The 18,752-nt window shown below is 40.3% G+C and overlaps 1 protein-coding gene across 1 annotated transcript; it reads right to left on the bottom strand.

Moving 5' to 3' along the window:
* Positions 1–2,330: 2,330 nt before the first annotated feature.
* ltn1 (listerin E3 ubiquitin protein ligase 1) lies at positions 2,331–18,237 on the bottom strand. The gene is made up of 32 exons (XM_026182319.2): positions 18,077–18,237; positions 17,696–17,902; positions 16,529–16,627; positions 15,943–16,173; positions 15,802–15,854; positions 15,509–15,689; positions 15,115–15,288; positions 14,766–14,956; positions 14,402–14,549; positions 14,054–14,311; positions 13,550–13,861; positions 12,963–13,181; positions 12,797–12,838; positions 12,492–12,681; positions 12,156–12,395; positions 11,903–12,056; positions 11,614–11,764; positions 11,242–11,452; positions 10,941–11,097; positions 10,592–10,696; positions 10,351–10,478; positions 10,124–10,259; positions 9,502–9,646; positions 8,967–9,183; positions 6,500–6,737; positions 6,293–6,370; positions 5,965–6,151; positions 5,667–5,832; positions 5,023–5,243; positions 3,733–3,927; positions 3,333–3,500; positions 2,331–3,209 (listed from the first exon to the last, which is right to left on the bottom strand). Exons 1-32 carry the CDS (start codon positions 18,116–18,118, stop codon positions 3,147–3,149), a joined length of 5,307 nt encoding a protein of 1,768 aa, XP_026038104.2. The 5' UTR covers positions 18,119–18,237; the 3' UTR covers positions 2,331–3,146.
* Between the last annotated feature and the right edge of the window lie 515 nt (positions 18,238–18,752).

Raw genomic sequence — 18,752 nt, 5'->3', positions numbered from 1 at the left:
TTTTAAACTTCATTATATGAACACAAAATGTTAAGGCAAACCACTTTGGTTCAGCCTAAACGAACTCCAGAAATTCCCAGGATTACGTCCAAACATATATAATTTGCTGTAAAATGGGGAACATGGGAGAGAGCTACACAGAGAGGACATGCAGATGCCAATGAAATGACTATTTGGGATTAATTTCAATAAAACTAATATGAGCAGAGTCATACTGACTGTGATATGTGTACATTTAAGACACACACACACACACACACACACACACACACACACACACACACACACACACACACACACACACACACACACACACACACACACACACACACAGTAATTCAAAGCCATTTCCAGAGCTGAGCAGTTGCCTGCAGTGTTGCGGAGTGGTGTGACTGTGATGGGTCAAGCCTCCTACAAATGGTTTGGAATGCTAAGAGTCTCAAAAATGGGTCAGAGAGAGCTAAATGAGAGCTAACTAGGCCTGGCTAATTATGAAGTAACCAAGTCTACATTGATCAAGCTCGAAGGCCAGAGAGGCCACTGGACTGACTTGTTGTAGACAGGGTTTCTTCTAATTAGCTTGCACTAGTACAGCAGTTTCATGCAAGTGGGTCAGTGTACGAGGACAGCAAACGAATGGATGGATGGCATCAAAAGCTCTTTTAGTGTTTAGACGAGAGATGCATGTGACATCTGATCTATTGTCTCGATCTACAGTCTCCCAATAATCTGTAGAAGCAGATTAGAAATAATTAACCTCTGCAACTGTCCTATTCAAAAGCTGCTAGCATTGTGACTTAAAATATGAATCAAATTCATTAGAGTAATTTGAGATAGTAGGGTAATAGTCCTTCTGTGATCTCTTTTTAATTTCCCTTTTAAATTTCACATTAATTATTTGGATGAAATGAAAAACTATTTGTTTGAAAAGTAACTTGAGACAGAACATTTTACAACAGAAATTTGATCCTTCATAGGTAATTTAATCTCCCTAGACAGACCCAGAACAATAATCCCTTTTCTTCTAGGTTAATATGGCCACATTTCCTCAAATAGCACCTCTTAAGTCACAGGACGTCAGCCGGTCTTTGTGATAATACTGCCATCTTCCGGTGAGGATTGACGTGGTTCTGGTTTGAACAAGCTTCAAACAGAACTGTATTGTAGCTCATAACATTTGCACCACTGCTTAATCAACCAGATAATGAGCAATAAGATTTGAGGCTGTTGGTGTGAGTGTTTCTGTCAAAACTCAGGAGGGAGAGGGGGGTGTGGTATAAATATTTATCCATGGCAAACAGATCAATAGCTATTAAAAAGGTCAAGGGCAGATGATGATGGATGCTGGCTGTAGGTTATCGATAAATTCTGGCTGCTATAATGAATTACAAATCCACACATGCCTGCGCACACGCATAGACAGCAGACCAAATGATAGGGATTAATTCATTGATCATGCTTAATCTGTCATAATTAATTCCATAGGAACAACTGTGATGAGAGCAAGCCTCCATTAAACAGATAAATTATTCAACATGAGGAGGAGGTGGGCCCAAGATAAATGAGCTTGGGAGACTTGTGCAGCAGTCGCAGGCTGAGGCTAATTACAATCTTTTCTGGGAAACTAGCACAGGTTACTTACAGTTATAAATGCATGGATATAAAATACTATACAAGTGTAACTAGAAGCTAAGGTTCACCAAACAGTTCATGGAAGCACACGTGTCATTTAAGCTGACTTTAAATAAGGTTTTCAGGTGATGCATGCCATAAATATCACCCTTGTTAACCTATATACTTTTATACAGACACTTCTCTTTAGCAGGTAGTGGCCCAAGTCAGTATCACATCTCTTACCATATGTTAAGTCATGGGTTTATCCTTTAAGCCATACGTTTTTACAGTTTGTTCCTCCTGTGAACATATTGTCTTTAGTTACAGAATCAGGCCCTGGGCTCTGCACTTTCCTAGCTAACAAGAAAAGTGATTTTATAGATGATGACTGCAACAATACACCAGAGGTATAAAACTTTGTAGATTCGAGAGTAAAAGTCTGTGCATGCAAAAGGTGAAGAAATACAAGGGCAGTCTTTTTTTTTACCTTTATGAATCCCCGCATATGCACTCTCCTCTATTGCATGACTCAGTCACCAGCAAAACTGATATATTTATTTATCATTCTCCACCTGGTCTTTGTCTGTAACATCCTGGGAGACTTCAAGGCCAGCCTTTTGTGTTCCTATACAAAAGCAACTTGCCATACGGTATACATCACCGTGACGACTATTGATGGTAACAAGCATAAACTTTTGACAGTAAAAATAACATAATTTTCTGTGGAACACAGCTTAAGAGTTTATTTTCCTGCATCTATTCTTTGTTCAGCTCTGCTGCATTGAATCGAAGACACGCATTAATCATATTGTATTTTATTTACTTTCAATCACCATTTACAGCTTTCTGCAGGCACAGGGTGGACACATAACATTAAGTTGCGCTATATTTTAGAATAATTGTGTTCATATTAAAAACCACCTCAATGAAGCTCTCGTTCATGCGTTTCAGAGATGAAATGCATGAAACTAAATCACACATCATCTTTGTACACTCCTAAATATTAGGAAATATTGGTGAAAATCCTCCTAGCCATTGTAATCCTTCAACTAAATCTCTCTTTATTTTTTAAGTTTACAGACCTACTAATTAAAACAGCTGCTTCTTAATGATTGAAGCACGACCAGCTCTCATTTTTCAACTTTGCAACTTTTTTTTGTTGCACACCTGTGCATTTTTAAAGATGGAACAAATCAGACTACAGAAAAAAATCAGCGCAACACCAGCAGGGAGCAGCTGATGCTGGATATATACAGTACAGTAATGCACTGGGATAAACAAAGCAAATGAACCAACTGGACTGTGAATACAGACAGAAACGTTCTGAAATTACAATTAGAACTAGATTCTGGTGGATTTTACTTTCGATTTCCGCATTATTTTTCGATCCAAACGAGGCCGTTCATTTCACTGATCTAATAAGTTCGACCTTAAGTTTGAGTTTTGTAATAACCTTCACGTAATCAATGTCAATCCAGCTGCGGTTCATTAAAAGAACAGTCGTCTTTTCAGCCAAGGTCATCAGACTGCGTTTAAAAGAAGGTCTCTCTGCAGAGTGGACAGGTGGACTTGTTGCTGGAAGTGAACCATTTGTACTGTAGCAAGAAGAGGGAAAAAATATATTGTTACTAATAGACAGGCTGCAGTTCATGGTCAGTGATCTCTATAAAGACTGATAAAAGATAAATGAATATTTATAAAATATATCAATATCTCACCAAACACGCAGAGTGGAACTTCTTTTTGCATGTGCGGCAAGCCTTCTTCGGCAGAGAGTAGTTGGATCCGTGGATGACGGAGAAGCAGATCATGCAGTCCTCTATTCCCTCAAAACGCTTATCCACATTGTTCTTCCACAGAGCCAGACCCTCCATTATACTGCCATTCTAAAAGAGCACATATAATTACATTTTCTCAGTGGTTTTGTATTCTTTTTCTTAGCCGTTATCTGAAAAGAAAGTATCTGCACAGCCCTGTAGTGCCAGCACTGGCCTTTCTACTCAACAAACTTTACTTTACCAGGATATAATACAAACAACAAGGGTTGAAAAACAACACCCCAACTTATTACAGCAGCTTCTTGCATATATACTTTTTGTTTGTTTCTTTTTTGTGTACCTGATGTGTTAGGTAGGTGCTCAGCTGTAGCATCCAGTTCCTCCACTGCTGCACGGCAACACCCACACGCCTCCCACTCTCCACAGCAATAGAACCCAAAGGGTAATTCTGTGGAAGCTGAATCACCAACTCAATGAAGATATCATCCACAGAATAGGTGGCAATCACCTCCCGTGCTGCTGAGCGGGCCTTGACCTGGGGCACAAAGAAAAGAGAGAAAAAAAAAAGCACGTTTTCACTGGGGGTCTTTCAGTTAAACAATCAGCCACCTGCTATATAATTAAATGCCAGGATCCTACTTAATGAACTGAATGCATTATTGTCAAGTGAGGGTTCATTAAATTCGATTTAACAGAAACTATTGTTTGTGCATCATTATACTGCAAATGTGAGGCAGGTGTAGCACTGCAGGATTTATTCATCTTCAGTGTTTATTACTACAAAAACCTTTTACCACAGGCTAAGAAGAAGGCATCTGCAGATTTCGACAAGATCGCGTAAGTAACTGCAAACGGTTCAGTGCAGAGAAGATGAGGAATTTCACATAGTAAAAGAAAAGAAAAAAAAAAGCCCAGAGGCCAGCTCAGAAAAGTTAAACATCTGGACTGTAAACTGCAGAAATGCCATTGTTTACTACGCCTCTTCCCAAAGTAGGGTTGCGACCCAAGGGAGCTGCTGGTTATTGTTTCATTATTTTTTTGTAATTTTCTGAAAATGCCAGAGAACAATCTAAAAGAAAGTTATTATGTGTGAATACATTTTCCTATTTAAAATGTAAGACGAGTCGGCTATTTCAGCTACACTAGAGTGTTCAGCTCATATACTCGGTTCCAGGCTGTGTGGCTGAGTTTCACTGATTCTGATTTCTATGATTCCACTTCATGTTAACTTTGTGATGTTAAAAAATTGAAAACATGAGAAACAGTGTGTCAACAGCGGCTTCATAAAAGCCATTCAAAATGAAGAGAAGAGGTCTCGGTGTGTTTTTGGCAGTGAGGATGTGAATAACGAAAGCTTAAAAATGAACAAAGTAGACGGAGTAGTGGAGGAAACACTCATCGTATGCTATTATTGCATTTTAAATGACATAATTTATAAAAAGCTGAAACAGCATATTAGAATTATATGAGAATTCTGCAATAGTTTTTTAATACCAATTAATTGCAAAAGGTTTCAGATTGTAACTTGAATTAAAAAAAGAAATCTGTACCAACAAGACAACAGATTTGGTGCTCAAACTAACTTGGAAATTTTAAGCTCTTTAACTAAGTAATAACTAAGTAAACTTACAGTCATGCTGTCAAACATTTGAGTGCTGGTGTGGACAGATGAGATCTCCTGGGCTGAGAGAACAGGACTGATGTATTTAATCGTGAACTTCTCCACGGCTGCGCTCACTCTCTTCTCCTGGCTATTCCACCACAGTCGAACCATGGCAGGCAGGTCTTGCACTGTGCTGTAGTACACACTGCAAGCCAGGTGAGGGAGCTCCCACTCAACACTGTCACACTCTACAGGGAAGAAGAACAGGAGGCGATATTTAAATCTGATGTTTAAGTACAAAAAAGGCTACATATGCTCTCAAGAGAAAGGTTGAGAACTCCTTGGAAACACCACATTTATAGGCCGAGGTTACGATAGAGATGAGGGATGTGAGAAATCAATACACAAACTGGCTTTGGTGATACAATACCAGTGTATCATGGTAAACAGAGAGCAAGGCGCAAAGGCAAAGGTGCTGATTTACCCGTTATGAACAACCCTAACCCTTGTTTTTCAATGGCCACTGAATTAACTGATGGGAGATACTGTGAAAACAACGGTTTACTGACAGTCACTGGTGAACATATTCACTTGTGAACCAGCGCTGAAATCTTGGTAATCTAATGGGTTAAACTTTGTCTCGTAACTGTAGGTGTGTATATGTTGCTTACTGTCAACAGCCAGATTCAGGCTCTCTGTGAAGAAGGTTTTAGTCTCCCTCGCCTCTGCCTCCTGGCCTGGATAGGCCGGGTTCTCGGGCATCAGTTTGAAGACGTGGAGAAGGAGTTTGTTAAGGGAGCAGCTTCTCTTAAGGTACTGGGCATAATTGGCACGCAGCTGCAGAAATTATTAAGACAAGTTAATATTTTGAAAAATACCCTCATCAAATCTCATTCTCACCACAGAACTAATATGGCTTGCTCATATTCTGTCATACAATTAAATTTAAAATTCCATCTTGTGACTCACATGCGACGATGAGGATTTAAAAAAAGTGAGAAGCAGCTTCCAGGACAGCAAGTATCCTAGTATGCAGGAGTACTCCACGCTGAGAGGCTGGACCACTGCAAACTCTCCCACCTGAATGCCTGACAGGATGTTATCACACAGCTCTTCACAGGTTGACAGGATGGCCATCAGAGACGCTGGAGGAGACCTGAACACAAGATCTAACTGTAAGAATCGCTTAAAAATTTTACCTATAACAAAACCTGACAATATTTTGTATATGACAAAACAAAGAAAGTGGACAAGAAACCATTGCATCTGTGCAACAAGACGATCCCAAATGACTTACAGGCATGGCTCATCTCTGTCGTCGTCAGATTTATTGTTGTCGCCTTCTCCATCACACTCGGGCAGCTGAGGCATGACCCTGCATTGACAAGAAGAAAGTACATTCATTTTTTATACCTTACCGTATACGTGAGGGGACTATGTGCAAATGCCTGCAGGCGCTCAAGTTTTCAGGATAAATATAACACTGTATATTCGAAATCCTCACTTTTCCAATATGTGGTAGACGGCGATCTGAAGAGGTCTGGCCTTAAACAGGAGCAGAGGACAGAAAGTGTTGAGGAGTGTTTGAAGAGGCTCTGGCAGGTTCGTCTTCTGGTCCGCTATGAAGCGCGGTGGCAACGAGTTTTGGGTTAGCTGCTGCACAGGTACATGCGTCAGTGCAACACCGACTGACTGCAGTACTGCCAAAGGGAACACGGGGTCATCTGGTTCAGCAAAGGCCTCTGAATAACATAACAAAGAGAATGATTAGAGTACTACATACAGGACTACGTAATGCTTTAACATGTACATCATCTTCCTAAACCATATAATAGAGAGATACGTTTGTTTGTTTTTTAAAAAAGACAATTACTTACACTTATTATGCACTTGTGCATATGTAAATAACCGACATTAAATATCATACATGCTATAATACTGCATATATTAAATGGTATACAGAAATTAAAACATCTACATATAAATTTATCTAATGACAGTGAGTTAATTCCACTAAATTTGAAGTCCTTTACTGTCAGGAGCTAAAACATCTGTCTTCTTCTTCAACCGATCCACTTTATTTGATTTGGCACAGATTTTGCCTCTTCAGATGAAACCCTCTGAGGGACTTGTGTCTGCTCCAGGTCTCAAACCAGGGATCTTTCACACATTAGGCAAACTGTTAACTACTACACCATGAGGCCACTGAGGAGATTTAAAAAAACCTCTGGAGATTCATATTGCACACTGTCTGCCACATGTTTTTACTTTAAACTTCACACATGACAAGTAGGGTTCCACTCTTTGCATTCCTATTGATTTAAAAAGTGTGGTTGTTTGCAGTGAGACTAGTTATGACATATCTGCATTTCACCTTTACTTTGAAAAAATTAATTTTCAAATAAAAGTGCTTGTGGGACAGAAAGAAACAGAGACTTGTTCTAAATTTAATTCTGAAAGTGAAGTATAATGGTTTGAAAAAGTGTTTGCCCACTTCCTGATATCCTATTTTTTGTATGTTTGTCCCAGTTAAACGCTTCAGTTCATCAAACAAATTTAATATTAGACAAAGACAACACGAGTAAACACAAAATGCAGTTTCTAAGTAAAGGTGTTTATTATTGGTGGGGTGGGGTTGATTACTGCAACGCCTGTTCTCAATCAAGAAATCACTTAAATGAGACCTACCTCACAAAGTGGAGCACACCAAAAGATCGACATCATGTGAGACCACAGTGAGAGCCATTATAATGGCAAAAACATGGACAGCGGTGAACCTTCTCAGGGGTGGCTGGCCGACCACAATTACCCGAAGAGCACAGCGACGACTCGTCCAAAAGGTCACAAAAGACCCCAGAACAACATCCAAAGAACTGCAGGCCTCACTCGCCTCAGTTAAGGTGAGTGTTCATGACTCCACCATAAGACAGACAATGGGAAAGAATGGCCGGCATGGCAGAGTTCCAAGACAAAACCTACTGCTGAGCAAAAGATTTACCAGAAAACATCTTGATGATTCCCAAGACTTTTGGGAAAATACTGACAAGACAAAAGTTGAACTTTCTGGAAGGTGTGTGTCCCATTACATCTAGTGTAAAATAACACAGCACTGCAGAAAAGGACATCACACCAACAGTAAAAATGGTGGTGGTAGTGTGATGGTCTGGGGCTGTTTTGCTGCCTGAGGACCTGAAAGACTGTCTGTGGTAAATGGAACCATCAATTCTGCTGTCTACCAAAACATCCTGAAGGAGAACATCCGGCCATCTGTTTGTGACCTCAAGCTAAAGCGCACTTGGTTCTTATAACAGGACTATGATCCAAAACACACCAGCAAGTCCACCTCAGAATGGCTTAAGAAAAACAAAATAAAGACTTTGGAGCAGCTTAGACAAAATCAACAACCTTAAAAAGGCAGTTCATGTTCGAAAACCCTCCAACGTTTCTGAATTACAACAATTCTGCAAAGATGAGTGGGTCAAAATTCCTCCACAGCGCTGTAAAACACTCGTTGCCAGTTATCACAAAAGCTTGATTGCAGTTGTTGCTGCTAAGGGTGGCCCAACCAGTTATTAGGTTTAATCAGATCATTTATTCACAAAGGGCCATGTAGGTTTGGATTTGTTTCCCCTTAACAATAAATACCTTAATTTAAAAACTGCACTTTGTGTTTACTTGTGTTATCTTTGTCTAATATTTAAATGTGTTTAATAATCTGAAACATGTAAATGTGACATACATATAAAAGAAGAGGAACTCGGGAAGAGGGTCAAACACTTTCACACCACTCTCTGCTCTTGCTGATAATGTTTGTCCACTTTCAACTTCAGGGTCGTGACTGAGGTATCAACTTTCTTCCACAATTTCCGACTGAATCTCTGGATCAAAAATGTACTATTCAGTTACACAGAGGATATGTGCTATCTAATGTTTAGCAAAATTGGAAAGAAAAACATCATATCCACACATACCTGTGATACTGACAGGCAGCGGTAACAGCAGGTTGTAGATTCCCTCTACAAAGAAATCTGTCCATTCGCCAGCCAGTTCTGGTGGCAGCTTGTCTGCTATATTGGACGAAGATAATGTTGTGAAGAACTCATTCAGCTTCACTATCAATCCAGCGTTCTCGCACACAAAGAGCTGCACCCATGGGTTCCATAGACTTCCAACATTCTCACTGGCAGTCTGAGATTGAAAGCAAGCAAATAAAGTCGAAGACTGTGAGAAATAAACATTCTGGGAGTAGCAGAGTATCACAACAAAGACTAACAATTTAAATACAGTGAAAACAAAAAAAAACAAAACAGCCGTTTTCACAGATAAACTCCAAACAATGTTTGGGACTCTGCAGTGCGAAGACAGCTGGAGGATAATCCGTTTAATGCCTGATCATACCGATTTGGACGTTTCTGTTTTCGCATGACGCTCAGCGGGCTAAAGTTTAGAACGATTTTTGACTGCGGTGTATATGTGAAAAAGGCTCATCTATGAGATACATCTCACCTCCAACCATGCCAACATAGAGCACAGCAGGAAGTCCCACTGGCTTCCCCCTAGAATTGCTGGACAGCGAGTCACCAGCCAGGACAGGAACCGCATGATCTCCACACTAAGGTTCAACTGCTTTGAAGTTGCTTTGGACAGGTCACTAAAACATGTGAAATAGAAAAAGCAGTCAAAACCAGTAGAAAATACACCAGTGAGTCACACAATTTAACCAATTGTAACTGTTTTTATTAACTTTATTGAAGAATATACCATTCTTTAAAAGAATTGACCAAATCTGGTATAAAGTATAGCCAATTTAATCTTACCTTATCTTATAGTAGGACTTGTTTTCCAGCATATTTTACAGATGCCAGTGGTGCAAGGGGTATGTGTCAAATTAACATTCATGTGAATCATCTCGTTTAGTAGGTACAAACCACATTTTACCAAGAACCCCCTATAAGACTTTAGCATTTTGGAACTGCTCATTTGCTTCTTACTTTATCTCGTGACCCCTGGAATACGATAACCAATGTTATCGAGATGTTATAAACTTCAGCTGTCGAGGGTTTTGATATCAGTGTACACAAACTTTGTGTTTCGAGAGATTAATAAACAGCTTATGCAGTTACATTACCAGCTAAAGAGGAACCAGTCCTCCCTGCTGTTCCTCCATTCCATCACAGTGGCCAGGATAGCCTGCACAACCTTGTCCTCTACTTGTGTGCTGGCATTCAGACAGCACAGCAGCACTGCCAGACACCCATACACATCTGAGACACACAGGCACAATTATTATTCACTTCTTCAAGTGCAAAATAAGCATGTGTGCATTTGTGTGTATATTCATATGTGTGTTCTTACTTTCATCCTCCTGCCAGTTGACTAATCCAGCAGTAGCCAAAGCTACAAGACTCTCCCTGTCTTCATTGCTCATACTGGGGCAGAGTACCTGGAGTGTGTTCAGTTTGCTTTGAGACACTGGGAACAAACTAGTCAAACACAGAAAATTATGAATATGCAACACAGCTACAAAAGCAGCCACATGACAGCTCTGAGTGTGAAATCCGTGAATTTAAACAATTTTAACTGATCAACTGCTGACCTGTTTGCACTACCATAAAGCTTCCTCACTGCTGCGCCTTCCAAGCTGTTGCTGTGGATGTAGTTTTCTAGAGTCAGAGACCACAGACCTCCCTCTGTCACTGACCTAAATGGCAACAAGACAATTTAAAAAAAATAAATAAATAAATCACTGAATGGTGTTTTAAATTACTGCCTAGAAAGTGAGATGTGAATCAAAGACAGAGCAAAAAACATAAATGAGATATTTCCAGTAGAGCTGAAAACTCAATAAATCAGCTTCTGTTTATACAGAATTTTACGACACAGGTTGGTCTTGCCAAGTGCTAAATAAATCTGTTCTTTGTCAGGAATTAGTGAGTAAATATCACCTCGTGTAGAGAGTCTCCTGCAGGGGTTTCATTGGAACCTGTCCATTAAGCCCTTCTGAGAGGCCCCAGTCAGTCAGCATGTTGTGATATGTCGACACCATCGTAGAGCTGTAGTTTAACTCCTTACACCACTGCAGAGCGTAAAGTAGTTCTGAAACTAATGAACAAAAGGGCACCAAAAAATGGATTAAACATTATAGTCTGTCAAATAAAAAATACATCATGTAGTCTCGGAATAAAAAATAAATAAATAAATAAGTTGAGGGAAAACTGTAGCTCATGTTCTGTTCAATTTGTCTACCTGTGTATGTAAGGTTTTGTTGAAGTGAAGGACTTTCTGCCTCACTCTGGCCACCATGTGTGAATGCAGCACTGTGTGCCACCTTCCCTAAAAGAGCACAGGCACACAGGTGGGCTGGCAGCTTGTTCAACTCCCTGAACTTCCACATGTCCATGGAGGGTTTTTCACAAACATCTCGCAAACGGCTAGACAGTAAAGGGCTTTTGATCCACTGAAGACACAGAGAATAGGAGTAAAACTATGGATTAGTATCAAATATTTAATTGCAAGCTTTAATTTTAAAAAAATTCTTCCGTTTAAAATATTTGCCCATTGTTTGCCAGTGCCCAAATGATCCCTTTAGTAAAATTGATGCGCATTAAGGTTACCGACCTGAGGAGGTAAGGCCCGCCTGATTCTTGTCCACTCTGTCTGGCTGGGCATCAGGAGGGTAAAGAACTGGATGATGATGGAGGACGCCTGATCACAGACAGAGATGATCGACTCCACCACGCTTTGTACGGCCAAAACTAGAACCTGTATGCTGTAACAAAATAACAGCCGGAAATCTTAATTGCAACAAGACAGGAAAAGATTCTTCAAGTATGCATCACATGCAATAAACAGGTCAGAATTAGTTCAATTACAGACCACTTTATTTTTTAAAGAAGCATTTCCTTACCCTTTCATATCCAGCGGTGTGGCAAGCAGCTGCTTCCTCACCCAAACAGCTGCACTGTGCAGGAAGCCGCCTTCTTTGACCTCATAATCACAGTGTTGGACCAATGACTGGACCCCAGCCACGCACACTTTCCTCATTTTATGTAAAAGTGAGTCTATCAAAACAATATCACGACAAATGAGTTTTGCTTTGTTTGTTTTTAAATCATACCTGTCAAGTATGCATGAGGCTTGTGCACTGTGCAAATACCCACCAGATAAGTGAGTGTGCGCCTGATCTTGAGCAGTGAGCTGGAAGACGGTGAGCAAGAGCTCCTCAGCGGAGACGAGAAGAAGGCAGTCTTGTACAGAAGAGAAGAACGTGGAAGCCACATCACAAATGAAGGAGATGAGTGGCTCCATGTTGCCTTTATCTGATAGGCTTTTGGTCTCAGACAGAGTGGCGTGGAGTTTCTCCAAGATTTTCTCCATGTACACCTCTCCGATCAGAGACTCTGCATATGTAAAACAGACAGAACACGTGATTTTTGAGTAAAACAAGCAAACAAAAAAGTTTTTTTTTTTGTAAAAATGTTTGATTTTGTGTTCACCATTGTTGTGATGCTGAGAGAGGACCAGGCTGATAAGCGTCCAACTGTGGCCGCTTGTAGAAGAGATGGAGTCGCAAGAGCTGCTCCCCACCTTGCAGAGCTCCTCAGTCAATCCCAGGAGTTGTTCACCCAGAACCGAACCTTTTAGCCAATCACTGCAGCTCTTCAGAGTCTCCGGATCCGTACATGCCTGACAGGAAAGATAGCAGAGCAGCACAGACAGTTCCAGCATCATAAATTTGATATATATGTAGGGAACAAGCTGAAGAAAAGAAAAAAGAAATGAGTGAGTGAGTAGCACATACCCTCTGAATAATCTGCAGGATAATTCCCCATGACAGACCCATCTAGAAACCAGAGTGAAGAGTGAAAATATTAGCACAGGAAAAAGGTTTGAGATGAATCTCCAGCAAATGTGGGAATCCTGATGATAGTGAAGACTCGACATCAAGTTTCACATCTGCATCTCACCGTGGTGATATGGTTGAGGATGCGGTTGGTCTCCTGCCCACTGCAGCAGTGAAGCGAGCTGAAGACCATCTCCACCAGGTGCTCGGTGTCTGTGCGCCCCTTTTCAGCCAGCCACACCACCACCCGCTCCAACAGGAACTGCACTGCTGGATTTTTCATAATCCCCTCATCCCTCTGCTTCTCGTCTTTTGTCATTTTGTCATCCAATTCAACCAATGTCTAAGAGAAGCACAGTTAGGGTGAAAAAAATGAAACCTTCAATGAGCTATAAGAGCTGGTAAGGATGAAATAATTTTCACTATTGAATCCAAAGGGTCATACAAGGGTTCTTTCACATTTAAGACTTCATTAAAATTACAGATAATTAACGTTACCGTCGGCAGTTTTGCAAATCATGACACCTATTTGTAAAAACAATGTTTTCACAGATTTTGCAATTAAGAAGACAAATTCATCGGGTGTAAAAAAAAAAAAAAAAGAAGATTAGCAGAACACAACCACTAAAAATCAAAGGAAGGAATAAATGATTGACATTAAAATACAATTCTCTGCAATTAAAATTAAAAATTTAAAAACAAATGACTTACACTGAAAACTCTGGGGGTGTGGAAAGACCGCATAAGATGGGAGAGGAAAACAAGATGTCTCTCTGAGTTTTTCTCATTCACATGCACCAGGCACAGCTGTGCCAGCTGGCACACTACATCTTCAAAATGCTGCGTCTGTAGGGACCCAAATGCTTTCTCATTCACAAGCTCTGACACCGCCTGCGCAAGCTTCTCAGCGCCATCCCCCTCAACTCCAGTTTTCTCATTTTCTTCTGGTTTAGAAAAACACAACCTGACAGATTTCTTCTTCTGTGTTTGCTTTTTGTTTACCCTCTCAGGATAACGCATCACCTGGAGAAACACGGGAGAGAATAGATTTGTTTTGGCGCCACTTTATCTGTTACCTAATGACCTTTTTTTCCTTTTCTTTTTTTGACATAAATTGCTCTGACAGTCATATTGATCTCCTGCATCCTCAGTGACAAAATTGCCATTTCTGTGGAGAATACATTTGAGCAAGAGACTTTTCAAAAGTAAGCTTACATGTAGCAAGGTGGCTATCCCTTCCAAAGCCTGTGGATCTGCCTCCTCGTTGTCAACATAACTCACACAGAGAAGACCAAGTTCCTCCCAGAAGTCTGTCAGAAGTCTTTGAAAGACATCTTTGCTGTCACTGGCTTCACCTTCCCTTTGTAAACCTACCCTCTTCTCCCAGGAAATGAGCATTTCAGTGACCGAAAGGAAGAGAGGACCATTCTGAAGGGAAGGATTTCTTAGAGCATTTTCAAGTAGGGGTAGAAGCTACAAAAAGACAAAAGCAAATGTAAGAAAGATGCCAACCTCGCTAGATTTACCATTATGGGAAAAGCATGCATGACTGAGTGACTCCACCTGCTGTGAATTCAGCATGCTCCTTATTTTCCCCTGGTCGTCCACATCCTCTGCATTTTGTAATACGCAGTATCTCAAGCACTCAACAAAAGATGTCACTATCGCCGCACTTTCTGATGGGCTCGTTACTGCACGCTCACTAGAAAGACTGACACAATCACACAATTGAGGTTATATAGTGCAAAAGATTATTAAGTTACGTGAAGAGTAATAAGAATATTATTCATCAAATGACTTGCTAAAGAATTCAAGTAATACATTTACTTTCTGAGTGTATTAATTTGACCTGTACAATTTTCTCATTCAACATAATACATGCATACATTTTAAAAAACAGATAGAAATATACACATAAACTAATTACCCTTGTGCGAATGTAGTGAAGAACATGGTGAAGAAGTCCATCTTTGGATCAGTGACCTCTGGGGGCAGTTTACTAAGAAGCGGCATCAGATTCGGGTGTAAAGCTTTAGCCATGCCTTTGCCGCCCTCTTTTAACAGAGCCCAAAGTTTGGGCAAGAAGCCTTTCTTGGCATTCACGTGTGTCCAGCAATCCTAAACCACACACAGACAAAACAACAACAAAATAAAACACATCTACTTGTTGTTGCTTAACATAATGTCTTCTTGCACTACTTTTTCACTTCATTTTAATATCAGAAATCCAGCTGTATTATCATTATTGCATGGACATGTTTTAAACATGAGCTTACATGGATTGTAGACACAACGTGGAGAACAGCCTCCCACACGGGGGGCAGCACTACAGGATCCGTGTCGTCGATACTGAGGAGGACAGCGGGACAGAGACGCGCTGCTTCAGCGTGGACCAGTCCTGGTGTGAACTCACACAGAGCACACACCATCTCAAAAAACGCCCCCCTCACCTGCAGTTGTAATTTTTACAACAGTAAACAACAGTTGCTTATTCAGTTCAGATTTAGCCAAAACGTGCAAACAAACAGTGACAGAAATTAATGTCATGGTGCATTTAAAGCTTTCTGTTGGCAGGTGACAGCCCAGCAAAAACACCTTGTTTGTTTGTTTTGAGGGTTTGTTTTTTGCACACTACAAATACCATTCAAATCAGGCCTAATCAGCTAGTACCTGTGGAATCTTGTGTTTGCCATATTTCCAAAACTTTCCAGAATTAACAAGATGTGCTAGTCCTGTCTCCAGGGCCGCCCTGTCATCCTGGAGCAGCAGGGAGAGAAGTCTCTTCACCCCCAACAGAGAACTGGTCAGCATGCGCACATATTTGGCTTCCCTCTCCTCCTCCGTCAAACTTCTAGAGAACAAGTAAAAATCAGTGCCTCAGCAAAGACAGAATACATTATCATCGTGGCGCACAGTGAGAAGGACGAACAGAGGTGCTACAATGAGATGAAATCTTAGCATACTGGGAATCACTCAGTGTGTCGGCCGTTTCCTTCAACAAAACATCTTGAAGTACCTGCAATGTAAAAACAACAATTGCATGTTAAATTCAGCTAAAGCAGAAAATTCACCACGTCCACAATGATGCCACCGCTTCTACTCACATTAAGGATTTCATCCTTGCAGAAGCCGATAGCTTCAGGCTGTTTTGCGGGTGAGAAAGCAGCCTGGAAGGCCTGGAAAGCAGCTGAGGCTGCAGGTGTGTGGGTGTCACACTGGGACAGAATCCAGTGACCCATCAAGCTTTTCAGAAATGGGGCCAAGCTGCGACGTACTTTTAGCACCAGCTGCTCAAAAGCCTGCTGGGTAGCCTCCCTAATGCGTCGATCGTGATCCTGACAGACATTATGAAGAGAAAACCTTTTTTAATATAGACACACCCTAAGAACAAACAAACACATATTTAAATCTCACATAAAATGTTCTTCTAGTGTAGTTTTAGGCAGCCACTTAGTGAGAAATACTTTTACACATTTTTATAATTACACATTGGTAAAAAAGGGATAATTGAATTGATTGATATGAAATCTGAAGTAGTGTAAAATCTACAATTGTTGAGCTGGTTGGAGTGGTTTGTTATGCACTAGATGTCATTAATTTTTCCAGAATAGTTGAAATTAATAGTAACAATAATAACAATCGAAATAATATGAAAACTAATCATGATTTCCCAATAAATGGACAGCTCACCACTGATATTTTGCAGTAAATCCTTGGCCAGTATGGTAGGATCCCTTTGACAACATCAGCATCCCGTTCCTGACACATGGACCCAAAATCCTGCACAGCCTGAGAAGATTACACATAATCACCAGACAAGTTTGGACAAAAAAACAACGTATCTAACAGTCATGTCCACACAGTATTTTATGGTACTGTTTGTAACATGTGTGTGGGTATGTGTGCTTTTTTAACTTTTTACATAGCAATTATGTCTAGTCAACTAAAGTCAAAAGTTTATTTCTATAGCACATTTCAAACAATGTCAGCTGTTATACGAAATATACACCATACACAACAGTCACTAAATCAACAACAAATATACACTAAAAACAATCAAACAAAGTAAGTAAGACTGTGCTTGCATTATAAAAAAAAAAAAGACCGTGTACCCTGCTCAACTAGAACTGAAAGCAAGTGAGAATATATAGGTTTTTTATCAGTCTGTTCAGACTGGGCAGCTCTTATGTGAAAAGATAAGTTCTTTCAAAGGTCACAAGCCATGACTGAAAAGCTAAGTAAGATGGCATCAAAACCACTGAGACTATTTAAAACTTAGATCCTGAAAAGTGAATCCTGCTATGGAGTGCAAGCCAGTTTAAGGAGGCTAATACAGGTGTGATGTCATCACGTCATTTCTTTCCTGTTGAGAGTAAGCTGCTACAATTTGCGTTTCAGTTAGATCTCAACAAAATGTTAAGTTTTTGTAAGTGACCTCTGTACACAACAAAGTGGCGTTTAACTCAAGCAACCAAGACATGATTGAAACAAACTTGCTGCTTTAATTCAACAGTTTAATCAAAAGTACAGAATTCACCGTTTTAAAAAGGTAACCATGTTTACATACAGATCAACTATTTTCAGAGACGACTCAAAGTAGTTTGACAAGTAGTTTCCTGGCTGGGTGAGGAAAGTTTCATCAGTATGGAGATTTGGAGTTCACTCTAAGTGTTAAACTTTTATTTGGTGGCTGTTCACTGAAACTCTCAGTGTTTCATATGCATATATAAACATATCCTAAACTCCCAGCATATGTTTTGCGTAATATGACTTATTTACAGTGAAATCATGACGGGGTTTGTGTATCTGGCATCAAGCAGAATAACAGTTAAACTTACAGCTGGGGTTTAAACTCACCTTGAGTCTGGTGACAACATCCCTCTTCGACAATTTTCTGAGCACCAGGCGGAAATCTGCATCTACCAGGTTGTCTATGTCTTCCGCGCCGTGGACAGCTGGAACGTAACTCAGCTCCGAGGCGACGGTCGAACCGAAGCCAACAAACGCCGGGATTACGCCACCTTCCCGGGTCAGGACCTCAGCAGCTCGGCCGCTGCTGGACGGCTAGTGGCGGGAAAGAAAAAAACGAAGTGTGGTTAGCTACATCTATCAAACACCACAGCTATGTCACGCGTTGTGATAATCAGAAGTTTACATTAGCTCGTTTTCGGCTTTGTTGTTAGCAATTTTAGCTGTTGTCTTTAACACTCTGCCTTACAGACAGTGGGAGCAACTCACCCGAACATTTCCTTTAGTTCGCTGTTTATTCTTACCCCCCATGGCTATGTATTAATCTTTAAAGTGTATATTTCCTATGATAACTCTGTAGTTACTAAAGCTGACAGCATTTCATTACACAGACCTAACGCCAGTTGTCACGTTCGTGTTCCGGAAGTCTGGACTTCCTGTTTACATCTTTCAAAGTAAAGCGCCCGTGTCAAAGTTTTATAATTCTGTCTTTTGGGGTTTTGGTGATAACTATTGGTACTGGCTTTTCTAACGAAGACTATTATCAGTGCTCGTTGTCACAGGATCTTTGCATTTTTGTAGTCAATAGATAATAAGTACTTGAAATATGCCTTGTTATTATTATTATTATTAACCTTTATTTAACCAGGAAAAGTCCCATTGAGATTAAAAACCTCTTTTGCAAGGGAGTCCTGGCCAAGAGGCGACAACACGTTGAAATTACAAAGTTACATACATATTATAAATAACAATTACATTTTAAAAACATTTTTCTCTGGCTCTCTCAATCTGGACTTAAAAGCATTTAAGTCCAGATTGAGCATTGTGACAAACTAATTGCAGGAATTTGCAAAGATAAGCCTGACATTTCCCTCAGATATGTCCATCAGTGTAAAATTGAGTTTTACAGAACTTTTGAAAGTTTGACTTGATTTGGAACAATGCT

Source organism: Astatotilapia calliptera, chromosome 10 (assembly GCF_964374335.1).
Source record: "Astatotilapia calliptera chromosome 10, fAstCal68.1, whole genome shotgun sequence".
NCBI lineage: Eukaryota > Metazoa > Chordata > Actinopteri > Cichliformes > Cichlidae > Astatotilapia > Astatotilapia calliptera.
Note: the sequence above shows the minus strand (reverse complement) of the source record. Positions and strands in the feature narration are given on the sequence as shown.

Excerpts from the sequence above, each read along its gene's own strand:
- ltn1 (XM_026182319.2), bottom strand. The coding sequence starts at position 18,118 with ATGGGGGGTAAGAATAAACAGCGAACTAAAGGAAATGTTCGG. Across the intron at positions 6,152-6,292 it reads GACAGAGATGAGCCATGCCT|GTCTCCTCCAGCGTCTCTGA; the intron begins GTAAGTCATTTG and ends TCTTGTGTTCAG. Across the intron at positions 3,501-3,732 it reads GCACCTACCTAACACATCAG|AATGGCAGTATAATGGAGGG; the intron begins GTACACAAAAAA and ends GTGCTCTTTTAG.